Genomic DNA, 27,850 nt, shown 5'->3' with positions numbered 1-27,850 from the left:
AAATCAACAAATTTAGCAGGAATTCATGTTCTGGTAGAGGTAGTAGCAGTCTCTGTGTTAAAATTTAGAGCTACTATCACTTTAATCAGGTTAAATAGTGGACACATCTTGATTATTGGGGAACAGTGTATCAAGGCAACTGTGTCTGTTAACCAGAAGCTCTATGTGCTTTTCACACATTAACACTATATAGAGCTGTCTAGTTGCATCCAGAGACGACTAATAAACAGAAGAAGGTAATTCATAACAAACTTTGAAGCATTTGTTTTTTTTCCTGCTAAAATAGACGAATTAAAAGCAAAGAAAGTCAAACGCCAACCTGTGTGGGCAGAGGCATGACTCAGGGATTTTGTGCAAGCTTTGTTCGCCAAGAGCTGAAAACAAAACATCAGAGAATTTGGTTCTTGTTTGATGAGCCTGCACGAACATAGAACAGGTGTAAAATTACCTTAACAATTCTCTCTTTTGTGTTGCTCAAAATGAAAGCCAGAATAAAGAAAAAGATGAAAGATAAACAGCATATCATGGTGAACCACACTGGTTTTGGAGATCAGGCTTTGCTTCCTGAGTACTTACACATTGTCCGTCACTGCTTTGTCCCCCCCTGCTTCCCCTCTCTGCGTGTACCTACCAGGATCAATGGTGTCTCCCAACTCTGTCCCCAACAACCTGGACGGCAACAAGGCAGTGGAGAGGAGGCCGTCCAAAGCAGGGGTCAGTAGAGAAAGCAGCAGTGTCGACTTCAGCAAGGTAACCTGAGCACAGTACTGAGCACAGAAACCAGTCCATCATGGTGGAGGGGCCCCATGAGTTCATCGGCGTCTTCCACAGACACTTCAGCGGTCTGTGTTGAAAACTGCCTGTATGAAAGCCACCATGACATTACCCATCAGCCCTTTTTTTCTTTTGGACTCAGTAAAAGGCATCTTCAGACATTGCTCTATCTGTGATGGACAGAGAATTGATCATCACAGAAAAAGTCCAACAATTATGTACCTGTGTCTGGTTTTAGAAGATTCCTCCCTCGCATGGCCCCCTTTCATCCGACCATTTTAAAGCGCTTCATCCATTAAAGAAATGGCAGGCCGCCATATCATTATAAAACCATTATGACTGCCAAAAACAAGGTGCAGTGTTTATATGAGTCAGAGGATCTGAAGGAGGGATGAACGCAGTCTTTCTACACAAGGATAAAGAAGTTGTCATGCTTAGATCTGTTTTTAGAAAAGAACATAACAGATATTGATTCAGGAATATAAGAAATGCTGCACAGCAGTGGACAATCTTTGCTCAGTACTTAGTGTTGCAAATGTAGCGTTCAACTCTCAAAGCATCTGAGCGACCTGCTGTCATCTTGTGCATACATTGTGTACTCATCCATATTTGCATATGCCTCTTTGTACACTGTGTTTACTATTCCAGTTTTCTCTTCTTTGTTTCACCTCTAAAATTATGCACACTTGCCTATAAGTCTAATTCTTGAATTTCTTCTGTGTAATTTGGGGAATTGGTTTTAGGTGGACATGAATTTCATGAAAAAGATCCCCCCTGGTGCCGAAGCTTCCAATGTACTGGTGGGAGAAGTGGACTTCCTGGAGAAGCCCATAATTGCCTTTGTAAGGCTGTCCCCTGCAGTCCTTATCACAGGCCTCACAGAGGTGCCTGTGCCCACAAGGTACAATAATGAGAAATTGAATAATGTTCAGATAAGCTTTCTATTAAAAAATGATGTGGTTGAATTAAAGACTCACATTCTGGCTAGTTATCACACCCTGGTAGCAATTTCAAGGGATCTGACACAGTCATTTGTTAACACCTGGTTCGGACGGGACTAATTTAGCTCAAGGATTTGGTGTCATATTGAGCAAACAAGCAGAGTCTTCAAGAAATGGAGAGAATTCTTTAATATCTATTTCATACTTAAAGAGGGGGTATTGTGCTTTCTTATATTATACAGACGGATTTTAATTTACACTGCTTGATGTTCATAGTTTTGAGTTTCAAACAGCTATATATTTATATGTTGTAGAAATCCCCAAATCTGGTCTTCAGAGAACTTGCCAATCAGAGGGAAGTGGGTTTGTGGAGTGGAAAGCCTTAAAGAGACAGTAGCTAAAGTGAAACGTTTCAGACAGAGACTGAAACAAAGGTTTTCTACAACACCAGTGCTAGAAAAACTAGGTTTTGGTTAACTGTAAATCATATCACTGTAGTGAGAACAGTGAGTTAGGTTGTGGGATCAGCCTTATGCTTGATATCAACAAAAATGTGTCTCGTCCAAAGGTTTCTCTTCCTTCTTTTGGGTCCTCATGGGAAAGGGCCACAGTACCACGAGATCGGGAGATCTATGGCAACACTAATGACAGATGAGGTGAAGAAACAACTGTTTATTTTTTCCTTGACATGACTTGAAACACATTAGTTTTTTGTGACCAACTAAATACTTCATGCTGAAGTGTTTTAAGATCTGCTTTTGAAATGTGATTCTATAGATTTTCCACGATGTGGCATACAAAGCCAAAGACCGCACAGATCTCCTTTCTGGGATTGATGAATTCCTCGATCAAGTGACTGTCCTCCCTCCTGGAGAATGGGACCCCACAATCCGCATTGAGCCTCCGAAGAATGTCCCGTCTCAGGTTAGAGAGTCATAATGTCTCACATCTCTTACTCCAGAAATAACACATATCTGCCTTATTTCTAAACTTTCAAATCGACGATGTGTTTTAAAATTATATAAAAGACCTGTTGTTGAACTGTAACAAGCATTCATAAATTTGCCTGGGAGGTTTCCCTTTAAGTTGCATTAAGCACTTACCTGGAACCATCATTATCACACTGAGAGTGCCCCCTTATGGACTCAAAACAACATCGCTACAAAAGAATTTTGATGGACATAAACCCATGAGATTTAATTTCCTTTGACCTGCAGATGAAGAGGAAGAGACCATCCCAGCTCAACGGCACTGCGTCTCCAGCCGGGGAGCTGGAAAAAGAGGACGACCACCATGCAGGGCCTGAGCTGCAGAGGACGGGGAGGTGAGTTTAAATAATCATTTGACTTACTATAACTTATGAAAACACTTCTTATGAGGAATAACTAGTTGAATGAGAGGCTGCAGGAAAAAATCCTTTCAGGTTAACATAATACAGAGGATTACTGTCCTGTTTAGAGTCTAATTAGTTGTCTGTTTAGTTAGTCTACGACTGGAAAATATTGTGCTTTTTTCTTTTTTTCTTTGATGTCACAAACATATTAACTTCACCACCATGAATTTTATACACTCTGCAGACACCTGTGTACTGTACTCTGTGAACCTTAGTTGCTGACATTTATTGGTAACTCGCGCCACATCTCTGGAGGCCAGGCCACACAGCAAAAAAATGTGTTCGTTTGAAACCTCAGCCAAACACACACACACACACACATACACACACACTGGATGAATACACATCAGTTGGGAGGCACTGTATTATTTACAGAGTCACTCTTCCTTCAAACTGCTTCTATAAAAGGCTCACGCTACAAGAGAGCAACTAAGGGACATAGAAGTGCAAGAAGCCAATATAAAGAAAGCTATAAATAAAAATGGAGTCCGTACGGAAAAGACAGCAGAGCTTTTGGAGGCTTGAGGATACTCTTGAGGTGTGAGTAAAAAGGTAATGAAATGAAGACTTTTGGCAGAGCAATATGAGTGGTGTCAGGGAAAGAGATGAGGAATTACTAGGTGGCAAATTGAATCCTTCAAAGGTAGGTTAAAAAGAAAAAAGGTCAGAAACAGAGAGGGGTGTGTGATCAGGGAGTTCTTTGATACATGTAAAAAGACACTGAGTATTTTCTTCCTCAGCTTGCTATCCAAGTTTTGGGCTTTGATTTTGAAAAAATATATTCATTACTTAGAGCGCAAGAGAGTTGTGACTGCTTCATGAATGCAGTAACTTGGAAACTCATATATTCAAACACCCTTCCTTCCCTCTCAGGATATTCGGAGGTCTGATCCTGGATATCAAGCGGAAGCTGCCATTCTACTGGAGTGACGTCAGGGACTCGTTCAGCCTGCAGTGTCTAGCCTCCATCCTGTTCCTCTACTGCGCCTGCATGTCCCCTGTCATCACATTTGGAGGTCTGCTTGGGGAGGCGACAAAGAACAACATAGTGAGTTAGCTTTCTCAAGGGTTAGCACTTGTTCTTTTTATGGCCCTTAAAGGAATCAAAGCATTAACTCTGATATTTTAAAGTAGTTGTCATGACCTGTTGACTTATGGTGCAGCGAGCATGCGCTCTTAAACCATGATGTCAAAGCTCCAATCTTTTTTTAAAATATATGCATAAAGTACACAATACTCAAATTATCTTTATTTTTATGGTACCGTTTATACAATTAAACATGCAGCCGAAAGTGCTTCACAAAAGAACAAAGGGATAATGAGTCATAGCAATAGAGAAAAATAGTCAAAAATAAAATAAAAGTATATTAAAAAAAAAATCAATCAACATAAAAACAGATGAATACCACAAAATCCAATGAAATGAAAAAAATATATTTTACTGTCTTAATTTTTACTGTAAAAAATACACCCAGAAGGGGGTAACTTAAAATTTAAAAAGAGTGAAAAAGATCAAATGCTTAAAAATGAAACAAAATGAATTGATAGAAATGAAATTAAATGCATAAAACAAATCAAAGTAAAATGAAAATAAAAAACATTAAAATTATATAAAATAAGGTTAGATGTTAAATGAAATACATTTTACCTAAATAAAGTAAGTTTAGATAAAATTAATAAAAGTCAAAATTGTTTAAATAACATGATCTTAAATGAAACTGATAAAATTAAAATGAAATATTATGGATAAGAGTAAATGATTTTATTGAATAAAAAATAAAAAATACACATTTTATAATTTACTCAAATTAAAATGATTTCAAATTTTAAAAAGAAAAAAAATATTGGAAAGTTTAAATGTAAAAAAAAAGCATTTACATAGAATAAAACAAATGAAATCAAAGTCAAAAGAAGAATCATTTTTTAAGGGGATCAAAATCAGGAGTGAAGCCCTTTAAGATAGGAGCCATACCCACTGATTGTCATATGTTCATTATTTTCAATTTTATTTATTTGTTTGTCCGTAATCTTCCACCATCTTGACACTCTATCTTTACTCTCGACACTCTATTTAACACTGTGAGGTCTCTATTTACTGTCATAAACAGGACGTGATTTCCCAGCCTCCTGTACACAAACCTCTTATCACACTGAAAGCTGTTCTAGGAAAGCGTCTCTGCCTTTTTATCACCTGACTCGCTGTCTCTCTCTCTGGCTTTCTCTTCTGATGTCTTTACAAGAGGAGGCACTGTTGGCATAGGGACAATCTGTGAACTGGTGTGTGTGATGCATCTGAGTAAACTCAGCAGACGTGGGCTAATCACAGATATGACTTTGGACAAGTCAGCGGGGTGGAAACAATCAACCATCTTTGCTCTCAGTCAGGCACAGCCAAGGATTGAATCAAACCTCTGTGTGTCCTGGTTGGGTCGGGTCTCCTCTTCACCTGTGTTTTCTCTCCTTCAGTCTTTCCTTCTCTGTCTTCCTGGGTATGGTTGGACCTCCTCAGACACTCCTTTCTCATTCCCTCACTCCTTCCCTCTTCTGTGTGTCTGCAGAGTGCCATAGAGTCTCTGTTTGGGGCCTCACTGACAGGAGTGGCGTACTCCCTTTTTGCAGGCCAGCCTCTTACAATTCTTGGCAGCACCGGTCCTGTTTTAGTGTTCGAGAAGATCCTTTTCAGATTCTGCAAGTAAGTACGAAGAAGTTTGAACACATTTCTTCTTGATTCCAGTGGTCCAGTGTGTCCTCTTGTGTTTCTAATGATCCTCATCCCTCTGTTTCTCTCAGTGATTACCACCTCTCCTACCTGTCACTGCGTACCAGCATCGGTCTGTGGACGGCCTTCTTGTGTTTGGTCTTGGTGGCCACAGATGCCAGCTCCCTGGTCTGCTACATCACCCGGTTCACAGAGGAGGCCTTTGCTGCGCTCATCTGCATCATCTTCATCTACGAGGCTCTGGAGAAGCTCTTTCACCTGGGGGAACACTTCCCTGTCAACATGCACAACAGCTTGGACAACCTCACGCTGTATTCGTGAGTTTTCAGATTTGGTTTGCTCTTAATCTGTTGAGAGAAAATGCATCTAAAACAGATTCTTCCTCGTAATTAGGGAAAAAACATGTCGCCTCTTCTGCTCTCTTCAGGTTAGGATGTCATATGAAGAGACTAAAGGTTACACAAGTAGTGTGTTGTGCTCTAATTAAGCACTATAAATAATATCCCTTTGGAAACACTCAGCTCTGGTTGCTGAAAACTGTTATTTTACCGCCTTGAGTGGTCCCAGTACGCCCTCCCGAGAGCTGAAATGAAAATAGACTTTGGAAAACAACTGATGCAAGGAGAATTACTTCAGCCTGTGTTTTCAATTAAACTTCGAATGAACCCACCTTTTTCTTCCTTTTCTTTTCTTAAGAGGATTTAGTCTTTATTTACAATTTGTTCCCCTTTCCAAAGGTGTCATTGCTCCGAACCAACCAACGCCTCAGAGAAGCTCATACAGGAGTGGAACCGCACAGGATACACCCCTGACTCAATCCCATGGAGTAGCCTCAATGTTTCGGTAAGACCTACTAATCTTCAGTTTGACGCAGAAGATACAGAAAAAAGCACTACTATCATTTCACGTTGTACTAAAATCTGAAATACAGCGCTAACTAGAGCTGAAACAATTCCTCGAATAATTTGATTAACTCAATTACAATAATGACCGAGGAATTTTCTCTGCTTTGAGGAATCGTTAAATTTTTATGATGATCAAAGAGTGTTTTTTAATCTAGAGCTGGCGCTATTTTTTGTAACTTTTCAGGCCCTTCCAGCCTCCTTTTTTTCAAAATAGCGATCAGCAACAAATCTAGCTTTTTTTCTGGAGTTTGAAGACTGACGTGAAAGCATGCAATGATCTGCATCAGCCGCTTGTCAACAAGCCGCACATGCTGAGCCCCTCCCCTATCCAAAACCACTCACAGACCATCTCAGATGGACGTCTTGTTCACGGCAGTCTCAGAGCACGGTTACACTGGCTATCTGGATTGTCATGTATGATCAATGGCATATGATCGCTGCGACCACTTCTCGAGGGCTGTGTCATACCAGAGCGAATTAAAACGAGCCTAAAAGTCACTGAAGTTAGTAGCAGTGTTCTCCTTCATTGTGCAGGCAGGTAGAGTATGGCACAGTTTGGAAAGGGTGGCCTGTGTGACCATGCAGGAGAGTGCGTATAAATGAGTGAAGGAGGATCGATGTTCTAACATTAAAAAAAGTCAACCAAACAAAGTTCATTTGTTGTTCTAAACACATTAACAGTGTGTTATTACACTTTTTTGTCCTCCTACAGTGTTATCCTTCTTCTCCTCAGCGTCCACAACTGTTACATGCAAATGACGTGTTGTGCAAATTAGGTTATTATGTCATTTGGTGATTTAGTTAATCTGTAAAACACAGTACTGTTGAGTGAAGGAGATGAAAAACAGAAACATAATAGAGCTAGCTGAGCAGTTGTCAAATTAAGCTCACAGGTCAATGATGGATAAAAAAATTAAGTTGCACTGTGCTCCAATACAGCAGGGATCATCATTTTAGTCTGAACACTGCAAAGACTCAGAATCTTTCAAGAATGTCTCATTCCTAGTTAAAATGTCCAACATCTTGTCAGATTGCATTGAATTTAAAATTTATCACCCAAAGTCACTTGTTTTTACACTTGCTTGAAACAAATTTTCATTTAAAAATAATTGCTCTTTAACTAAACAAAAATGTGCTTTATGCGATTACTTGATTAATCAATGGAATTTTCAGTAGAATACTCAAATACTAGCTGCAGCCCTAATGCTAACCTTACGACAGCCACGTAGACATGGACCCAAATATTCCGCTTGCATTCGGTTTATTTGCTCAAACAGAAAGATTTTAACCTTTGTATACACCTCATTCCGAAAGAAAAGTGCCAATCCGAATGGACATTTAATCGGTTTCACAGGGGTGGAATATTCCTTTCCCTCAGGTATCATGTATCCACTCAAACGGAAAGTTGTCAGGGTGCGTTCTTTCAACTCATGTTCAGATATGACGTAAAACGCAACTAGAGACATTCCTTTATTTGTTTATGTTTGATTGCACATGCCCCATTGACTATTGTGTTTGATTATAGCGGCGTATGTAGACCAGAGATTGGAATATAGCTTTCCATGTAAACTATTGTTTTCGGAAAAGTCATTCAGAAAGATTCACTTCGGAAAGACCAAAAACTCCTCATGTAACCTTGGCTATTGTCTTTGTCTCTAGATGTGTAAGATCCTGAAAGGAGAGTTCATAGGTGAAGCCTGTGGCCATCATGGACCCTACATCCCAGATGTTCTCTTCTGGTCCATCATCCTCTTCTTCACTACCTTCTTCCTCTCCTCTTTCCTCAAGCAGTTCAAGACAGAGAGATATTTTCCCACCAAGGTGAGACGCTTCATTAATTTTGTTCCAATGCATTCTGTTACTGTCTGAAATCTATATCTCATCTCTGAAAAGGCTGTTTTTGCTTTAACACTCTGCATGCAGCCAGGCTTCTTGGACTATGCAAATGTTTACATTGTGTCCGTCATTAGTATGCAGGAGCGGTCTCATGTACAGAAGAACAAATCTTCTTTCATCCTCCCACACAGTACCAGCTTGTCTGTTATCACTTGGTGTTCTGTGTAGGCGGGTGCTGGTATTGTCTGTATTATTATGGTGTTACTGTTGACTCCAATGTAATTGTTTCTGCTGTGTATCTCAACATTGACCTGACATAAAAAGGCTGAGTGAATTTAAAATAACTGCAACAATGCTAAGCTGCAGTGTATAAATATAACAGCCTCTGTTGTGTACGTGTAGGTGCGATCCACTATCAGTGACTTCGCTGTGTTTATAACCATCATGATTATGGTGGTGGTGGACTATCTGATGGGGATCCCTTCTCCTAAACTCCACGTCCCCGATCGCTTTGAGGTAAGCATCTATTCAGTGGACAGTCACACATACACAACTCTGCTGGATGAATGTGCACACCTCTACCTCTTCTTCACTGGTTTTACTTTTGCTTTTCTCTTCAGCCAACGTCAAAGACCCGCGGCTGGCTCATAGATCCACTAGGAAACAACCCCTGGTGGACGCTGCTGGTGGCGGCACTTCCTGCTCTGCTATGCACCATCCTCATCTTTATGGACCAGCAGATCACTGCAGTCATCATCAACCGCAAGGAGCACAAGCTCAAGGTCAGCACGGAGCTGCAGTTTCACTCTTTATTAGACAACCAACCCATCCCTCTAACTCTTGGCATCTCTCTCCTGCCTGTGCGTTCACAGAAAGGCTGTGGCTACCACATGGACCTGCTGGTCGTGGCGATAATGCTGGGGATCTGCTCCATCATGGGCCTGCCGTGGTTCGTGGCAGCAACCGTCCTCTCCATCTCCCACGTCAACAGTCTGAAAGTGGAGTCGGGCTGCTCTGCTCCTGGAGAACAGCCAAAGTTTCTTGGCATCCGGGAGCAGCGGGTCACTGGATTCATGATCTTTGTTCTGATGGGTTGTTCTGTTTTTATGACGTCAGCGCTCAAGGTAAGAAACAAAAAGCAGGTATACATCCTAAGTGTTGATATGGCTGAAAACAGGTGTCGATAATATTTTGTATTTATTTATTTTTTTTAATGTCTTTTCTCTGTGAGTTGAATATTTGACTCCATTGTTACACTGTCACTCCATTTCTGCACCTAACAGTTCATCCCTATGCCGGTCTTGTATGGAGTCTTCCTCTACATGGGTGTCTCTTCCCTCAAAGGCATTCAAGTAAGGCTCTCTGCTGCTCTTTGAAGATAATACACCCTTTATTCTGAACAGCAGCCACAGTCATGAACTGTTACCGAAGATAAATGTGCGTCTTCTAGTTCCAAACCTTTGATCGTAATTCAGAATCCTTAGGGGCTTTTGTTAAATGTATTCCATCTCCTGAATAATGGATTGAACACCCACCCCACACCCACTCACCAAGCTTTTTTTTCTTCCCATATTTCTCTGCAGTTCTTTGACAGGATCAAGCTGTTTGGCATGCCAGCTAAGCACCAGCCAGACTTGATCTACCTGCGCTACGTGCCGCTGTGGAAAGTCCACATGTTCACGCTGGTGCAGCTCACCTGTTTGGTTCTGCTCTGGGTCATCAAGGCCTCTGCTGCTGCTGTTGTGTTTCCAATGATGGTAATTAGAGCCTGTCATGCACTGTGACGCATTTGAGTATCTCTCTGTAACCTGAGATTTTTGGAGTGTTACCAAACAAGAGATCAGTGGAGTTTTCCAAATTGTGATGTGCCTATAGAAGTGTGATTACACACATTTCTGACCTGTTTTTCTCTCCCTGTGACAATATTTTTTGTCTATTCTCAGATGTAAACGCTCTCATAATAATTACTTACTCCTTTGTTGATTATCTCCAGGTCCTGGCACTGGTTTTCGTCCGAAAGCTCCTGGACTTTTTCTTTACAAAGAGAGAGCTGAGCTGGCTGGATGATTTGATGCCAGAGAGCAAGAAGAAGAAAGAAGACGATAAGAAAAAGAAAGCACAGGAAAAGCTGGTAAAAATCATTTTATTGACATTTAGCTTTTGTTTTTTTCTGTTTTGAGTGTTGTTAAAGCAGATGTATGAGAAAAGTATGATCTTTGAAAAAGATAATGTTTAAATTTTTTTTGTTTTTGAGCTGCAAGCTGTCGTAACCAAACAGAGTTTTGTTAGCCTCATGTTATAATTACCTAATGAATAATATGATAACAATTAATGAATACATAAAAATAGTGTGCTTTATGTTCTTTTTGTCTGAAAACCTTAAGATGTGACATGGGCTATGATGCTATGAGGTGTAACGATTTCTTTAATGGTAAAAAAAAATCATAATGATAATTCAAACTTTGTTTATATTAAAATCAAGGCGAGAATTTCTCCTTTACTCAGATTTCAGGTCCATGAAAGTGAATGGGCTGTGATTTGTGCCATGAGGAACTGAATTTGAATCATTGTATTGAATTTGAAAGGTATGATCTGAAAACCAAATTTAATTTTTAAAAATGTTTTTTACCTATTTGAAAATTCAACTCTGTACGTTCCTTAAATTCAAAACTACAAAATTCAATTTCAGATCGGCACAGTTCAACTTTAGTTTAGCGCAACACAAGATTAGCGCCCTGCGCCCAGGGGCAGTTAATTTCCATCAGTTAGGCACAGTAATATGGAAAATAAATAAATAAATAAAATAACTTAATTTAAACTTAGTTTTATTGACAAAAACTTTGACTTCCTGAAAAGTTGATGGGCTTATTCTTCTCAAAACTGATGGCAACTGTGTCAGAAGAAAACAAAATTTCACAAACATAGAAGTGGATGCGAGGAGGATTTCTGTGAACCTGTGCTCAATTACTCTTCCTCACAGACCTAGATGACGTCATAGTCAGGCCACAATAAATTAACTTTGAATTGTAAAACTGAATCTGAATTTTGCAAACTGAAATTAAATTTAGTTTTTTTGAATTTAAGGAATCGAGAGTCAAAGTTTCAAGTTGGTTAAATAGTGTTTCAAAGCAAATAAATTCAGATTCAGTTTCAGATCATGTTTTTCGAATTTAACACCATAATTTAGATTCAGTTTCTAATGTAACAAATCATAGCCCATGGAAAAGTGCTGCAGGAGCCTGTGAATGAGATCAAGCCAGAGATATTTGCGTTCTGGATAATTAAGAGTTATAACAGCCGTGTAACAATAGCTATGGGAAAAAAGAAGAGAAATTAACTTTTAAAGAATATTTTATGGAAAGTAATCTCATCAGTCACCACATGAGACTCTTAACTGACAGTTTCATGAAACGTTAAAGTAATAAAATCTAATAAAACACAACCTGAGGGGATTCCACTTCATGCATACTTATTCTGCTCCGTCACCCTCCTGGTGCCGCGCTGCATTGACAGCTCCTCTGAGAGTAATGCTTCTGATGCTGATTTTAATCCAGGAGGAGGAGTCCAGACTACAGGAGCAAGAGCTGGGGCTTAAGGTCGGCTACGAAAGCACAAACCTGCTCAACATCCCGGTGAAGACGCTCTCAGGGAGGTGGGTCTGACACATTATGTGATGTAATAAGAATCATTCTTTCTAAATCATAAATAATAATGAGACATGTAGTGTTTTCTACTTTTCTACTCTGATTTAATGTTGTAATTTTATATTATGTGACTTTTGAGGGAGAAAAATCCACTTTTATAATGGTGTAAAAGGTTTTATGAACTTCACACAGAGTAAATACCATTCTGCTTTTCCCTGATGAGTAATAAATGACATGGTAAATCATAAACAAGCACCATGTTCTGAGACTGGATATCCTGACCGTGGCAGTCAGCTGTGTGTTATTATGTCCGTCTTGAACAGATCGTACAGAATAGGACTAGTGACCCACAGCCTCCCAATGGACAACGAGGTAGCAGGGCTGTGTGTCTGATGCAACACATCTGACCCACATGGCTGCACTCTAACCTCACTGATACTCTGACAGTTAGCGCATGGCTAAAACTGTCACACCTCAGAAAGCTAAAAACAGAAACAGTAGCTTTACATCACCCGGCTGTGTGTGCTGTTGGGTTTTACTTTGAGGGTCTGTGTTGACATCTTTAACCTGTCCAACTAATAATGTGCACACATCAGCTCCCACATCTAAAGCATACACCACTCGCCCATTCTAACGTGCAGCAGACTGTTTGTGGCCTGTCTTTATTTTAATCTCTGCATGCTGTTGTCTGCTTGTTTGGACTGTCTTGCACTCCCTCTGATTTGATGTCCACTTGCTGTCTTCTCTTTCTGTTTGTGTCCCTCTGTGCGTGTGTGTGTCTTTGTGGTAATTGCGTGTGTCTTTGCATGTTTTTGTAGTTCTGATTCTGACCCCTTGGTTGTAAATATCTCTGATGAAATGGCCAAAACCGCAGCGTGGAAAGCAGTGAACTCGAGTGCAGAGTCATGTGTCCAACCTGAGAAACGTAGTCGAAGGTAGCTATGACATCGTCCTGGAGTTCTTCGGGAGTCCCTCATCCGATAACGAAATATTACTGATAAAACAAAACAACTAAAATGTGACAAAACTCTGTATCCGAGAGAAATTTTAAGAGCATCTTTATTTAAAAACACAGAAAAAAAGGAATCAAAGCAAATGTTTGTCATTCTGAGGAAAATTTGTCTTTTCAGAATTGAGATGAGTCACATTCACTTGATGCGTTCAGAGAAACGTACTTAAAAGGTTTTCAGAGACAGACATGACACCTGAATTGCAAACAAAGAGAGGAAATAAAGCCAATTGGGGTAAGAAAAGAAAAGAATAATGTCCTGTGACAACTGTATAAGTCATCTTGAAATAGTCTCACTTTTTTTATATTTTCCTGTGTGTAATCAAGAATTTAAAATGCCATTATCAGCACCAAAATCCATTATTTCTAAATGCTTGTTTTCAGTTACTATGGTCAACTCCCCCATTTATGGCACGTAGACAGGAAGTCTCTATAATGACACCACACTGGCCCACAAGGTTTAGCAGTGAGAAGCAAGATCTGTGGTTGTCTTTGCTGAAAACGATCTTTGATTGAATGAATGAATGAATGAATGAATGAATTTATTTCGAACATGCAAAAAAAAAAAGAAACAAAACAGAAATAGGTCGTCACCATAAACAAACACATGCATACTAAACTTAAAAGAAAAACGAAGACTGCAGCAACAACCTGCATGATTGAATTTTCATAATGTTGTAGACTGGAGCAGCTGGAAAAAAAGAAAAAGGACGTCAGAGCAAAACACAGTTAAACTGGAGAATAATAGAGCACAGGCTAAACACGGGTTTAGCTGTTTGTGATTATGTCCACTTCAGCTCACAAGCAGCAGTTATTCTGCTGTGGTCCATTCAAACTTGGGAGTCTATTGATAAAATGGAGAGTGAGGTTACGTTAGCTCTGCTTGGTGAGGTTGGAGCTGGTAGATGAGCACTGATAGGACATAACCAGGATTCACTAACGTTACACATTACAGACATGCCCCAGAGCACCCAACTGTGAGTAGCATGAAATATAGTCGGCTGCTAATCTACGGTACAACCTGAGTTTACAAAGTTTAAATGTTGTCACATTTCGAACAATATATCTATGTAACGGTCAATAAATACATAACCTCTTCACTTTGTTTCCATTAAAAAGTCATAGATGAAAAGAACGACAAAGAAAAGAAGTGTTTAAAAAAAAATTCTTTGTATTCAGTTAAGTCCAAAACAAATGCATTTTTGGCAAGGACCACATCTTTAAGACAGTGGGTGATGTTACTCATGGGAAATGGAGTCTTTATCTCAGAAAAACACTAATGATTCTGGATAGTCCTCACAGCGCCTTAAATTCACAAAACAAGTATTTTTATTGGCGCATTTTTCACTCTTTACAAACAATTCAGGCTTCACGTTTGTCGATGATTATTTCTAAAACAATGGTAAAATACGTTTGATTCCTTGTGCTTCATTTTTTGATATGAGCAACTTTCAATTAGAATTTCTTTTGGTGCTTTGACTCTGCAGAACGTGTGTTTCTGAGGGTCGGAGCTTAGAGTTACAATCTACATGGGACAGATTTAGCTCAGTTTTCCTCTCCTCATGCTTCTGAGACTTTAATAAAAAGTGGTGATCACACTAGGTGGACCTCCTGAGGACAAAAAAAAAACAAAATCCAACACAGAATTTTAACCCCAAAGGCTTTTAACAGTCCTATCAACAAAAAAGTGTTCACAGGTGAAACAGTGTTGCACAGTCACTCTTCAGTCTCACATTTGCAGCCTTTGCATCACCATAACTTTAACAAACACTCACTTTGTCTCTTCTCCCTCTGCATGTCTCAGCCAAGAGAAGGTGGCGTGCGTTAGAGTGGACGTCAGCCCCGACACACCAGGAGGAGGCTCTGCCACCGAGGCCTTCCTGTGATCAAAGGGAGGCCCTCATCCCCTTTCCTGACACTTCCTACACAACACTACACCCCACTGACGGGCGCCATCTTGGTGGTTAAGTGGGGTTTTTAACTGCTGCGGCGTGCCCTTCTCAGGGCTAGGCTAGCGCCTCCCCATGGACGTTGAGTCCTCCTCCACAGTGGTGTGCAGACGGCTGCCTTGATGCACTGCAGACGTCTCAGAGGAATGAAGGAAATCTGCTGTCACTGCCCACCGACGCTCACTGTTTAGGGACCCTAGCAAACATGTCACATTGAAACCACACATGCCAAAGGAACGGGCCTCACTGGTGGGGATCATGGACTGAATTTTAACCTACTGTATATTTTATTTCATTTCACTGTTGTCCTTTTAGCTGCTCTTGATTTTATTCTTTGATGCTCATGTTAGATTAAAGCCATACAGGTACTGTCAGTGCCCGTGGATTATACGTCATGGTTAATCTGGTACTGTTAGTGACACAAACCAAAACAGAGGTACAAACACATGACAACACACCACACTACATGACGTGTAGAACTTCATACACCATCTCTCCTGTGTGTAAGAGGGGAGACGCACTCAGTGTTGATATTGCTGCTCATAAGTACGTCAGTTCTTTTCACTGTAAATCTCACTGTTCTTACTGTACGTAATGTTATAGAAATATCAGTATACATGTATGTTTGGATGTAAACTGTGTTATATTCATTTGTAACATTGTAGAGACCTATGTCAGAGGCCATATAAAGTCTGTACTGTACAGGAAGCACTTTGCCAGTATAGTTTCTTACTTCAAACAGATTGTCGTGTATTCATGGGGAAAAAAAAAAACTTGCTGTGTCCATAGAGCTGTGGTTCAAATGTCAGTTCAACAACTCAGGAATCTTGAATGATTTCTGACTGTGGTCACTTGATAAACTGCTCTCTGTATTCCTTTCATCGCTGGTGTCACAACGATTTTAATAAACGCTGTAAATCATAAGACGTAGTGAGGTGCAGGTTAAACATAAGCAGTTGTGATCCCAGTTAGTTGCACCTGTTTTTATACTGTCCGTATTACTGTTGGTATTAGTGTGTCTGTGTGTGTGTGGTGTAGAGATAAATCTGTATGTTTTAGCGCTGCAAATCATTTTATGCAAAATATTTCTACCGTAAATGTAAAAAACAAAAAAAGTATAATATTCTATAAAGTTGTTCTTATTTTGCGATGTGCAGTCGTGTTTTAGCAATAAGTATCCCATACTGTGCGCTGTATGGACTCATGAAGCGTGGCTACTGTTCGGGCGATGATTTATGTGTCTGTTTCATCAGCTCTGTCTGTGCGTAGCTGCAGTGACAAATACAGACATTAGCTTACGTGCCTTGTCCAAGCTCTTTATGTGAAAGTCTTGTGCTCATGGGTCAGATTTCTGGAGAGGATGGCACGTGGACGGGCGCTGTAGATGGTTGTGAGGCAGACTCAGCTCATTATGTTTGCTGTAGTGTTATTCCATGTTTCAAACTGACAGATTAGAAAGTGTAACTTTGAAAACAGTGTCTGTGTGTGTGTGTTTTACTATCACAGCGCTAGTATTTCCTCACAGCATTCTGTATTCAATACTGAAGTTTTGAATGATCAGTGAATGATAAAAGCAGACATATTAATTTCCCTACACATAGGGACCATCAGATAAAAACGTAAAATCCACCAATCAAACTCCTTTGATTTCACATGAAGAATTTTTATTTGGATGAATAATGCCCTGTTCTTTCATTTCATTCATCTTGGACTCTAAAAGGTGGACGTCATTGAAAAGGTGGTACTTTTTACCATCACTTAGTAAAAAAGTTTTTGTTTTTGTTGTTTTATTTGTGTTGTACAGACACTTAACATCAATGAAGCACACTGAATCCTTGAACGATGACTTTTTCATGTCATGGCCGATTGGTGCAAAGCAATAAAAGTGAATACATGGTGATTTTCTGCCGTCGTCATTTGAGTCACACTGTGAGCTGTGGAGAACAGTATTAAGTGAAGGAAACGGACGGAAAGATCAGAAACTATTTTGAGTAGCACAATACATCTATCATTGTAAAAACCTAAACAGAAAGTGGTTACATTTTATGTAAAACTGCTCCATTTCCATATTTCTTTGTTGCATCGTGCCCCCAAGTGGATTAAGGAAGTACAATGATGGTGTCAGTGGTGGCAGATTAAATTAAGGAAAAACAGCAATAAGAGCATATAGCTATTTTCTGAAATAGCTAAATTAAATTATTTTTTTTAATTCACACCTTTGAACGTTATTATTAGGTTCTTGAGGAAATTGTCTAGAGACTTTGAACAATCACATTTATTTCTTTGGGTAATATATTTTCTTTAAATCTTGATAAAGAATGAATTTCTTTAAAAACACAGCTTTATCTTTTTGGGAAATAAACACTTCTAAAATTGGGCAAAGAAGCACCACTTGACACAAAATTGAAAAAAAGAATATGTTCTGGTGAAGAGTGGGAATGATGAAATGAAAAATGAATAAAATCTTTCATGAAGAAAAGCACAGGTCTACAGTCAGAAGTGTAAAGTATTGATCCTTTTTTTATATAACCTATGATTATCTTTTATTATTTAGGTCTTTTTTGTGTAATTTAGTGTTTGTTTTCTGTCTCTTTTAGCAGTGTTGTGTCACTGCTGGTATTTTGTGTGTTGTATTATTTCTTAGATGTGTATCTGCTGTCATGCATAGTGTCTTGACCATATTAAGTAATAATGTAAAGTAAAAATAATTATTACCATTATCATTTTTTAAGTTAGCTAAATAACATTTCTTCTTCCTTTTTTGTTTGTTTTTGTTTTTTCCTGCTTGCTTCTGCCTGTTGTTGGATTGGCCTATAAGTGTATTCTCTGAGCATGGGGTTGCCTGTCCCAAAAGTTTGAGAACACCACAGATGAAGGGGATGAACCTGCCGAGGTACTGTTTATAAACTCTCTTTTTCATTATATTAATTTGGATTACTTAGGTTAAAATTCTGTCAAACATAAAATCCTCAATTAGGGTATTTACAACTATTCAATCACCAATGCAAGTGTCAGACGTAAAAGCTTGACTCCGTAAAATTGAACCAAAATAAATATGTTCAATCTCTAGAGCTCTAAGATAATGTCAAAGATACTGGTACTGAGTTGTAGTCCACTCAATGTAAAGATAGTTCAGTGACTTGTGAAAAATAAACTCATGTGATGGTTTTTTATGTTTTAGACAATAGGGGGCAGCAGAGATCCATTATATATGCCTGGACAGAGGATGCTGTGCTGCCTTTGCATTTTTACTGCAGAAACTGGATTAAAGCAATAATAAAGTGTAATAGTTATAAATCATAAACATCTGTGCCCCTTAACCCTTAAATCTAGTGGAAAAAAATCCAGATCAATGAACATAGATATATAAATTTTAAAGCATTAGATTTAAGTTTTAATGCTTTTATTGAAATAATAAAGTATAACTGAATCCTTCAAATGCATGTTTGATAATGTTCAGAAAGAATGTGCTACTTTTTGAAAAGAAACATGTCTGACAAATCACATTTCTTGTAAAAAAACAAAAAAAAAAAACAAAAAAAACACTTACACAGATTATGAGGTAACTGTTTTGTATGCACTAATAAGCTATGTCTGGGAGGTTGCACAATTCTGGGTACTATCATTCTTCAAGCAACATTTGAAGGATTTTGCATTTTGGAGATTTTTTTTTTCTAGTGAACATCTTGTTTTGAATCACCTGGAGATAGGCGCTGTCAGTATTTTAGGTGTGGTTCCTAAAGAATTAAAGACATTGGACTTTAATTCCAAATTGGAAAACTTCAGAGTATAAAACATAAATATTGTACAGCAAAGGACTAATTGAGTGTTGAGCAGTCTAAAACATCTGGTCAAAAAGACCAATTTTTGCCTGTCAAGCCACCTTAAGTTTGTAGACCTCAGGTAATGATGGTGCATCATTCATTGATCTTCTCTGAAAACATCACCACAGCACACCACATGTTTCTACACATTTTATAAACTTTCACATAAAGTTTTCACAGGCACTACATCTTCCATTTACTCGCTCAAGTGCAGCTTTTGGACTTTTGAACTGTCATATTCTGACTCAAGCTACGTAACGAAAAAAAATCATTAAAAATGGAACAATTTAAACTAATGTTGCAGCTTCTCGAAGAAAAAAACATTCAGGAAATGAAAGAAAAGTGCTGCATTTGTTTTTTAATATATGTGCCTGCTGTCCCTATTTTATAAGTAACAGAAAACAGTGTTTGTTTGGCTGTTTACATGAGGCATCACTAGCGCTCCTTGTATCTAGCCGTTAACTAAAACCTCTGTCCTACGACAGATTTTGTGTTTCTTCTGACAAACAAAGAAGCTCAATAAAAGAGTGTGTCCTTTTTCACCTTAAATCAGTCAGTGGTGTTTTGGCTCAGAGTCTCTGATATGTAACAAAGTCATCTAGACAGAAACCAGATGAGAGAAATACAAGTTTCTTAAGCAAGTAGGATCCTCATCTCTAAGTCACAGGTGTCCCCTCATGGTTCAGTTAGCAGCATTTGGAGGCCCCTCCGGGATCAGTGACATGAAGAAGGTGATGATGAAGGACCACGTGGAGGACAAGAAGCCTGCATGGGGGCCACTGTTTGGATCATCCGCTCCTTCCTCCCCGCTTTCCCCATCGTCATCAGAGCCGTCGTCCATCAGTCCTTCCTGTGCGGGACAGGGACAAGAGACAGGAAGGTGAGGAGGTGAAACTCACTTTATGAAATGTTGGATGCATTACAAGAGTTTAGATAAAAGACTTCAAACAACCAAAGAACCAAGTTGTGTTTGTGCCTGTGATAGCTATTTCTGGTTTTGATGTCTCAGTGGTAAAGCTCAGACTGTGCGACTCTACAGGGTTTGTACTGCAGACAACAACGACACTGATAACAATCCTATCAGCCTTGGTAATGTTCTTTCTGCGGCTGAGAGAGAAAAAGGCAGCTACCATTTCTTGCAGGTTGAGGTCGTGCAGCTCAGCCTCCATCTCATCCTGATTGGCTCTGTCAGGAAAGAGTTCATCCTCCAGATTAAAGGGAAACCAGCCGGCCTGATGCCTGCGAGCAGACAACAAAAGGAGGTTACAAAGTTCACAAATAACTTGATCCTTTCGTTTAAGTCATCCTCCGCTTGTTCTTCATCCAAACTTTAAAAACATCTTTATGTAACTAGGCAATAAATCTTATACTGTTGGACAGCATATTAATGTCCCTATTAAACAATGCATAATTTTGACGAATCTTCTCCGCCAATGCCAAACAGCTTGATCTGCTGTTGTGATTGTCTCTTATTTTGAGCCTTTGGTTCACCCATGTGAGGACAATCAGTCATTAACCCTCTGGATCCCAAACAATACCATTTATTTTTAAATAACTGTCATTTACAAACTGTCTGTCCAATCCAAAAACTGGGTAAAAATAGCATAATTGTCTGATTCTCAAGTTTCTGAGAGTGCCTGAATATTAAGTGACATCAGCAATATGGCTAAGAGAAGAGGAGAAGGGAAAATTTCATCAACATCACTTTCATTCTTGTGTCTTCTTTTAAAATTTGCAGAGAATAAACTGGTTGCACTGGGTAAATTGTATAAAAACAAATAATTCAACACTTCTTACTGCTTTCAACAAGCCCTGAATGATGGACATACACCCTGTATTATTGCTTCAAAAATCCTTTGAATTTTGCCTGAACCTATAGAGGTTTAGGACTTTATATTGTAGGAAGAAATGAGACCACAGTGAGTAAAAACAGATTCCAAACATTGAAAAGTCATAGATTCTTTGAATGCAGTGCCACCATCAATATTTTTCCTATGCTCCTAAGGATTGTGGGTACCTAAACCTAAACCATTCCTTATTTTATCAAGTTTTAAAAGGATAAAATTAGAGGAATTAAATTTCCACTTTTTTTCTAATTAAGGTTTGGCTTTTAAATTTTGTTACACCGAATAAAAATATTATTGAGTTACATCAGCCGATAGCCATAGAGATGCAGAATTTCACTTTGCAGAGAAGAATGAGACCACAGTGAGTGAAAATGTGAAGCAGAAAAACAACTATAAACTGCTAGGGATTCTGAGGGTTAACATCCAATCCAGCACATCAACAAATAAGCTTCACAGTGGAACAAGCTGTTTGGCATTGGCAGAGATGATTTGGCAAGTCCAGTGTAGGACCATATTATCCACATTCAAGCTTATAAAACTCCTGAGGGCCACTTACAGGTAGAGCACCAGCATAGCCATCATCACCATGATGAAGCGGCTGAAAGAGGAGTAGAAGTAAACCACGCTGAGTAAGATGACGGCGCGTAAAAACGTGTACAACCAGTCCGGCCAATCCCGGTTCAGCTCCTCCTCATTTAGGATCTCCCCTGCCTGTGCATTCATCTGGACTTCCGGGTTGTCTTGGACATTTCCTGGAGGTTGCTGGTCTGGCTGACCCGGCCAGTTGGACTGAGGGAGCGGCTGGTCTTGCAACAGGTGTTGTTGGGAGGAGGCAGACAGTAAGTGACTGAAGAAAGAGGAGAGGAGGCTTTTATTTTGACAGTCTCATTAAACACTCAGAAGAAATGCAGGAATAGAAACATGAAGGACTTACTAATGCATGTAGAACTGCTGGGCGTACAGCTGCTGCCACCATAATAATGTCATGGGGTTGTAATAAGTGGGCGTGTTCGTGGGAGGAGTTGACAATGAGGGGTACGGATTCCAGCTGAGGAGAAAAACACATTAATGGTGATTAATTGTATATTGGCACAGAATCTTCCATTAGCCAGACCTCGATCAATATGAGTGTTTCACAAGCTATGATGACACTGGTTTCTTCTGTGTCACTAAGACGTGACATCGACATGCTAAAATAACTGTAACACTTTCATAAGAAGCCGTACCTGGACTGCAGCACTTCTCAAACTTTCACTAGTCAAACAGCTCACCTGTGTATAAATTGTGAATACATATGGGGATCTGGAAAGTGTCCAGTTCTCTGTCTGAGTCCATCACCGCTTGCTGCCGTAGAGGTCTGGCTCTGCTGAGCAGTGAAAGAACTGGTTGAGTTCTGCTGAGGCTGTAACCACACACAAGAAGTTCTCCATGTTAGTCATTGTTAATGCTCCTCATAAACCCTCAGGGAGTCACAGATGGCAGCAGAGCCATGGCTGATGAAAGAGAATGTGTCGATGATGAAATGAATGGTAAGGTGTGATGAGTGTGTGGCTGACCCACCGTGGGACCTGAGGAGCTCTCCCGGGGCTTGTTACACTGGCTGCGGGGGGGCTTTGGTGAGCTGGGAGGCGTTCTTGAGGCGCACACCAGATGGAGCATATGGTATTCGTCCTGCTGTGGAAGCCAAGCCGGATCATTATCAAGCAGGGCCGAGGTATTGCATGATCGAAGAATCAACAAACTTCTGAACTTTTTTGGCTTCACAGAAAACTTCTGACATCTGCCTCAGATTTAAAAACGTAAACCTAAGTGACTTTCTGAAATCTGTATGACAAAATTACAAGAAAAACAGAGATTTCTTCAAAAAACAAACAACAACAAAACTTCCATAGCCAAAATAACTTGGGCCCTGTTGCATTGGCATGTGCAGCAAATTCTGGAATAAAACATGCAACTTAAGTTAAATCAAGAAAGAAAAATAAGAATAGACAAAAAATAAGTAGAATGTTTCTGCCAATGCCAGACTTCTGTCACCATCTGCCTTTTTGTGTGAAATGTGTTCAAATTCATTTTCTTTTAGAATAGAACCCAAATTTTAAATGCACCTTAACCAAATAGGTTCCACTGACACACTACACTGGTACCCAAGTTTTCAGAAAAGAGCTAAAAAGTATCTATCTTCTGTAATAATAGCCTTTCTATTATCTATTTTTGTTTTTCTATTTATTATCATTAAAACAACACTGTCATTATCATTATTTAAAGTATCTACTTATTTATTTCTTTAAATTATTTTGGGTAATATAGTCTTTGTTTCTGCACTATAACTCCTTTACACGTCTTTTTTTCTTGTTGCTTCTGTTGTAAAAGTAAATAACTACATAAATAAACTGGAAAAGCACTCAGAGACTGCAGACTTCTACAAAGCATATTGTGATTGCCACCAACACTTTTGTCCTTCTTTAATGTTATACTCCCTTTCAGCAGACTGTCTGCTACAACTTGCTGTTAGTTGCAGGTTTGTACAATGATTTGTTACCTGACAGTGTTGAAAATTATGATGACCATAGGGATGGGTACCTTTCACATTTGAAACGAGGCAGTACCGATGCCCAGTACCTGGCAATCGGTATCGGTACTCAACGGTACCAAGTTTCTGTACTTCTTTGTGTTTATGTGGTAAAAAATATCAATTTTGTTTAATAATGAAATATAAAAAAAATTCAACTTAACAAATTTATTCTTCAATATATAACCTTGCAATGCTGTGTTCATGTCCAGCATGGAAAATCACCTACTCTTCCACTCCTTCACAGGGATGCATTTAGGTACCTAAACATGGTACCTTTTGGTTTTACATGAATCGATACCCGGTACTTTTGACAGAATTCGGTCCGTACCTTTTAAAGTACCTAATTCGGTACCCATCCCTAGACCCAGAACATATTTCATATTCCAGATCTTAGTATCCAGAATATTGGCAGGATCTGGATCGTATTATTACATCTGTCAGAAATTATGGTGACCTTGTCTTGTATTCTTTTGCAAAGCAATCTGACCATTTATTGTGGAGTCTTACACACATACGATGAAAATGGCCCTATCTCACAATAATAAAGAATCCTTTAAAAAAATCCAGGATCCAGACGGTGATCCAGATCGCCTTCAAAATTTAATCACTTCTTCCTTATCCCAATTTGAACATTTCCTGAAAATTTCATCAAGAGCCGTTGGTTACATTTTGAATTATGTTGTTCACAAACAAACAGACAGACAAACTCTCTTTAAAAAACATAACCTCCTTGCCGGAGGATAAAAAAGCGAAACCACTGTAAGTGAAGCGCCCCAAAAAAAGGCATGCTCAAATCACTCCTTGATTTGTCAGCTGCGTGCCCCAGAATTAACTAAAGGACACTTTAAGGCAAGAAAGAAATTATCGTGCAAAAGGAGTAGACTGTGGTCCCCTTTATGATACACCTAAAGCTACAACAGCTCCCGCTCTTCTTACAAAGCTATCCTCAAAGTTTTGCAGCCTGCCTGCAGGGATTTTCTCCCGTTCTCTAACGTATATCTGAGGTCAGTTGAGGATGTTGACCGACAAGCCCTGACTCATAATCTACAGGTCAGAGCAGCTCAAAGATGTTGAATAAGATTGAGGTCCACATAACACACTGTTCTTCTTGTTAGCTTTCATGTTGTTCAACCAGATTAAATCTAGTAAATATTCAATCTGTCAGAAGACTCAACCAACCTTCCTGAGCACATCCTTTAATGTGAAGTGATCCAAAAGCAGCTTCCCAGAATACACCAGCCTCTGGTCTTTGGAGCTCTAGAATGACAAAATCATACTTTTAATTGGGTCATGGGAGGAATTATAAAAACTGCAGTCACTTGATTGAGCTTATTGTTCCTCTACATATTGGTACCTATTTGTGTGTATCACATCTTAAAAAGTAGATATTTTGTAAGGATGAGAAACAAGGATGAGAGCATGGTGACCTCAATAGGGTTAAGTAGGTCTTAACTGCAGATTACTAATGCTGTAAATCAAGGTCAGAGTGTCTCCTCCTAAAGCTCACATACGCTGTTTGTTCATTCAGAAAATGTGTGAGCGTTTTCATTCTGGAAAAAAAGTGGCCACCGAATGGGGAGTATTTTTCTCTCTGCAATAATGACTACATCAGGACAAGAGCAGTTGAATCTAATTTTTTGGCTACCCCAGGGCATAAAAATCTGTTTTCACTGTGCAAACTTTCCCCTGTTAACATTGAATCTCTGGGGGAATCTGAGCTTGCTTCATTATTTACATAGCTCCAAGGAAGTAATAGCTGTTGAACTGTTATACACACCAGGAGGTTCAGTATTAGCAAAGGATCATGCCTCAATAATAAATGGTGAGCCATGTAGGCAAAACTCAATTTTATCAGGTGTAAGCATTCCCTTTTCTTTAACTGACACACAGGCTACAGGGAGCTTTAAGTTTGTTTAAAAAGTCTCCTCACTTTGGAAAACACAGCTATAGTAACTGATGGTTTGTGCCAGGGAGGGGACATTGGTCACATGTCTCTGTAATCAGTTTGTCTCTGACTGCGTTCTGTTACACTAAGCACTCAAACAACAAAACCCAGGATATAAATCTCTCTTGTGATTGAACAAAAGAGATTAGCTGCCTTGCACGACAGGGTAAAGACTACACAAGTTCTGTACATGTTTTTTCATGTTTCTTTTGAAGCAGCTTCAGTGGACTGCAGCCAAATACTCACTGGTTTGCTTGGGTACACATCAGACAAGTGAGCTTTCAGCTTCTCCACAGTCCAGCTCTGGCAGCAGTTGATTGTCTGGTCAGTGTACTTCTGATTGGGTGCCCTGATGACAAGGGTAACAAGACCGTCCACAACACCTGGATCCATGGCACAACACCATTTGACTCCAGTCGAAAAATAAGAGTACGGGCTCAACTCCGTCTAGGAGTTTTCAAGTTGAATCCACCGGGACACCATCAGAGTAGCAGTTTTCTGTTAAGTCATATGATGCTAATCTGGAACAGCGAGATGTTAGTGCAACTTCTCCTTACGGTACACGGTTGAAGCCTGGGGGTGACAAGAAAAAAAGAGAAGTTAGCGTGACCAAAACGTCGCTTATAAATTACGTTCAACGTTACGAATTATTTGACAAGAATTGTCCGTAGTTAGTACCCTAACTATGGAGTATAACGCCTTGACACGCGTTGAAACTGACAACAACTTGCATTACTCTATAACGACGATATGACTGTCTAATTAGTAGAGACTGGAGTAAGACAATTTACGATTTAAGTAACCATAGAGACATGTCAAGAGTAATAGCTCACTTGCTAAGCTAACATTAGCACCAGAAGGTTTGCTAACACTCAATCACGCCAAGCCAAACCAAACCAGTTACGAATTAAAACGATCGCATTTATCATTATATCACTCTTCAAAAATAAGTAGTGATTTTTCATTACCTACCTACTTCATCCTTTAAACTGTAGTGCACAGCCTACTTCATACGCCTATCCTGCTGGGTGGTGTTCTTTTTCTTCTTCGTGTTTTTTTAGGACGGCATCCACATCAACAATAACAGCTTATCGTCGCCATCTCGTGGTAGAAAGGATCATATGTGAAATCCTGTCTGGGGCAGAACAAAATTTAAGTACACTACTGGACAAACTGTTTTCCACATTTCATGCTGTAAACATTTCAAGGTTGAGTCTACAGGATTTTCCTAATAAATTTCAACTTTTACATGAATTATCCTACTCAACCGTCACTTCTCGGCCTTTGCATGTGTGTGTGCCTGTACGTTGACGTTTCGGTGATATGGGTGTTATCGGGACGTCGTTACCTCAGCCAATCAAAGCGCGCCCAGTGCGAGCGTGACTTTGCTTGTTTGATTAGCCAGTGGAAGAAGCTATCCCGAGCGCTAGGGATAGTAGATGTTGGACAGAGAAAGATAAACACAACCAAAGTGAAACGATACGCCAAACAGATATAGCTTTTTTCTAAAAGGGAATGAAGCTTGGCTCAACTTTCACTCTCTTTGGGGCACATTGAGAGCAGCACCGGTGGAGGATCGACGCCAGTTGGCTTTCTACTAAGCAGGTATGTGTGGAATCTCCGTGATTGGCTTGTGCTAACATGCTAAGTCAAGTGCTTGGCTGTCGAGTCTCTTCCACGTGAAAACCATAATATAAACTGTAAAAAACGCGATGCCGCAGGTGGTTGCAAGGCTGGTTTGTGTGTTTAGGCTCTCAGATCGGAGGCCGTGAGTGTACGCCGCCGCTGGCACTTCAAAGAGGAGGACCCAGTTTGACTTTGTGTTTGGGTCATTCTTTAAATGCGGTGCCTTTTGCGTCCCCAGCCTAAATCCAGCTGTATTTTCTGAAAATAATAGAATAAAAAAAAACTTTTTATCCGAGTGAAATTTCACTAATTATCTGTTAAAACACAAGGATATAACTCATAAAAGTTAAACAGTTTTTTAAAATACCATTTAGAAAATTAAAAATGTGCTATTTTGCCATGTCCCCAGTGCCCTTTCCACTGTTTCGTTCAAGAAAATTATGTTGTTTTTTTATTCAGCTATAAGGGGTTCTTTATATATTTGATAATTTCATCATCAAAAAAAATATATTTTTGTCTAAAATTGCAGTTTAATATTTGTCCCTGGATTTAGTGTCCACTGTGTTATCCTAAGTAGCCGTACCTCTAAGAAGGCTCCACACACATCAGCATGATGCAGGCTTTTGATGTGGTGTCATATCAGAGGAGGGAAATTTAACAGTGGTAAGATTACTTACTTTTCTTTTGTTAATTTAATTATAGTTATTCTTTTATGATGAAGATCTATTGTGGTCAATCATAAAATTTCCCAGTTCTATGAAGAAAATTATCAAATACCATAATTTTAAAAGGTTCCTGGGTAAAAATATTGATTTCTTGTCAGCTATCCAAAATCCTGTTAGCTTAAATGCTAATGAAGCTAGGCT

General features: G+C 39.4%; 2 protein-coding genes across 11 annotated transcripts in view; one reads left to right on the top strand and one right to left on the bottom strand.

Annotated features, from left to right (window-relative positions):
- The window catches only part of LOC141803457 (sodium bicarbonate cotransporter 3-like), a 49,319-nt gene extending 32,249 nt beyond the window's left edge, over positions 1 to 17,070 (top strand). For 5 of the 8 annotated variants that reach the window (XM_074687498.1, XM_074687501.1, XM_074687495.1 and 2 more), the window contains 19 exons: positions 635 to 750; positions 1,518 to 1,675; positions 2,284 to 2,371; positions 2,493 to 2,639; positions 2,933 to 3,039; positions 3,982 to 4,156; positions 5,667 to 5,800; positions 5,899 to 6,144; positions 6,565 to 6,670; positions 8,392 to 8,553; positions 8,971 to 9,084; positions 9,189 to 9,350; positions 9,441 to 9,692; positions 9,852 to 9,920; positions 10,152 to 10,325; positions 10,562 to 10,699; positions 12,123 to 12,220; positions 13,031 to 13,147; positions 15,026 to 17,070. In XM_074687498.1, coding sequence (XP_074543599.1) covers positions 635 to 750; positions 1,518 to 1,675; positions 2,284 to 2,371; positions 2,493 to 2,639; positions 2,933 to 3,039; positions 3,982 to 4,156; positions 5,667 to 5,800; positions 5,899 to 6,144; positions 6,565 to 6,670; positions 8,392 to 8,553; positions 8,971 to 9,084; positions 9,189 to 9,350; positions 9,441 to 9,692; positions 9,852 to 9,920; positions 10,152 to 10,325; positions 10,562 to 10,699; positions 12,123 to 12,220; positions 13,031 to 13,147; positions 15,026 to 15,107 — 2,645 coding nt within the window. In that variant the 3' untranslated portion in view covers positions 15,108 to 17,070. The remainder of the gene's footprint in view (positions 1 to 634; positions 751 to 1,517; positions 1,676 to 2,283; positions 2,372 to 2,492; positions 2,640 to 2,932; positions 3,040 to 3,981; positions 4,157 to 5,666; positions 5,801 to 5,898; positions 6,145 to 6,564; positions 6,671 to 8,391; positions 8,554 to 8,970; positions 9,085 to 9,188; positions 9,351 to 9,440; positions 9,693 to 9,851; positions 9,921 to 10,151; positions 10,326 to 10,561; positions 10,700 to 12,122; positions 12,221 to 13,030; positions 13,148 to 15,025) is intronic. The other 3 variants (XM_074687502.1, XM_074687497.1, XM_074687500.1) reach the window with 2 other exon arrangements.
- A 1,682-nt stretch (positions 17,071 to 18,752) lies between these two features.
- On the bottom strand, positions 18,753 to 26,460 carry LOC141802516 (homocysteine-responsive endoplasmic reticulum-resident ubiquitin-like domain member 2 protein). 3 transcript variants are annotated; one of them, XM_074686045.1, is made up of 9 exons: positions 26,331 to 26,460; positions 25,605 to 25,931; positions 24,593 to 24,670; positions 22,402 to 22,515; positions 22,113 to 22,243; positions 21,776 to 21,889; positions 21,398 to 21,688; positions 20,125 to 20,233; positions 18,753 to 19,844 (listed from the first exon to the last, which is right to left on the bottom strand). In XM_074686045.1, exons 2-9 carry the CDS (start codon positions 25,749 to 25,751, stop codon positions 19,677 to 19,679), a joined length of 1,152 nt encoding a protein of 383 aa, XP_074542146.1. In that variant the 5' UTR covers positions 25,752 to 25,931; positions 26,331 to 26,460; the 3' UTR covers positions 18,753 to 19,676. The 3 variants fall into 3 exon arrangements, with proteins under 3 accessions (XP_074542146.1, XP_074542147.1, XP_074542148.1); XM_074686046.1 differs by having other exon boundaries at positions 26,327 to 26,417; XM_074686047.1 differs by lacking the exon at positions 26,331 to 26,460 and adding an exon at positions 26,037 to 26,110.
- Between the last annotated feature and the right edge of the window lie 1,390 nt (positions 26,461 to 27,850).

The sequence above is a fragment of the Halichoeres trimaculatus genome, unplaced genomic scaffold (genome assembly GCF_033239565.1).
Source record: "Halichoeres trimaculatus isolate MK-OKI-2021-1 unplaced genomic scaffold, fHalTri1.1 fHalTri1_scaffold_14, whole genome shotgun sequence".
In the NCBI taxonomy this organism is placed as follows: Eukaryota; Metazoa; Chordata; class Actinopteri; order Labriformes; family Labridae; genus Halichoeres; species Halichoeres trimaculatus.
The sequence above is the reverse complement of the archived record's forward strand: the minus strand, read 5'-3'. Positions and strand labels throughout refer to the sequence as shown.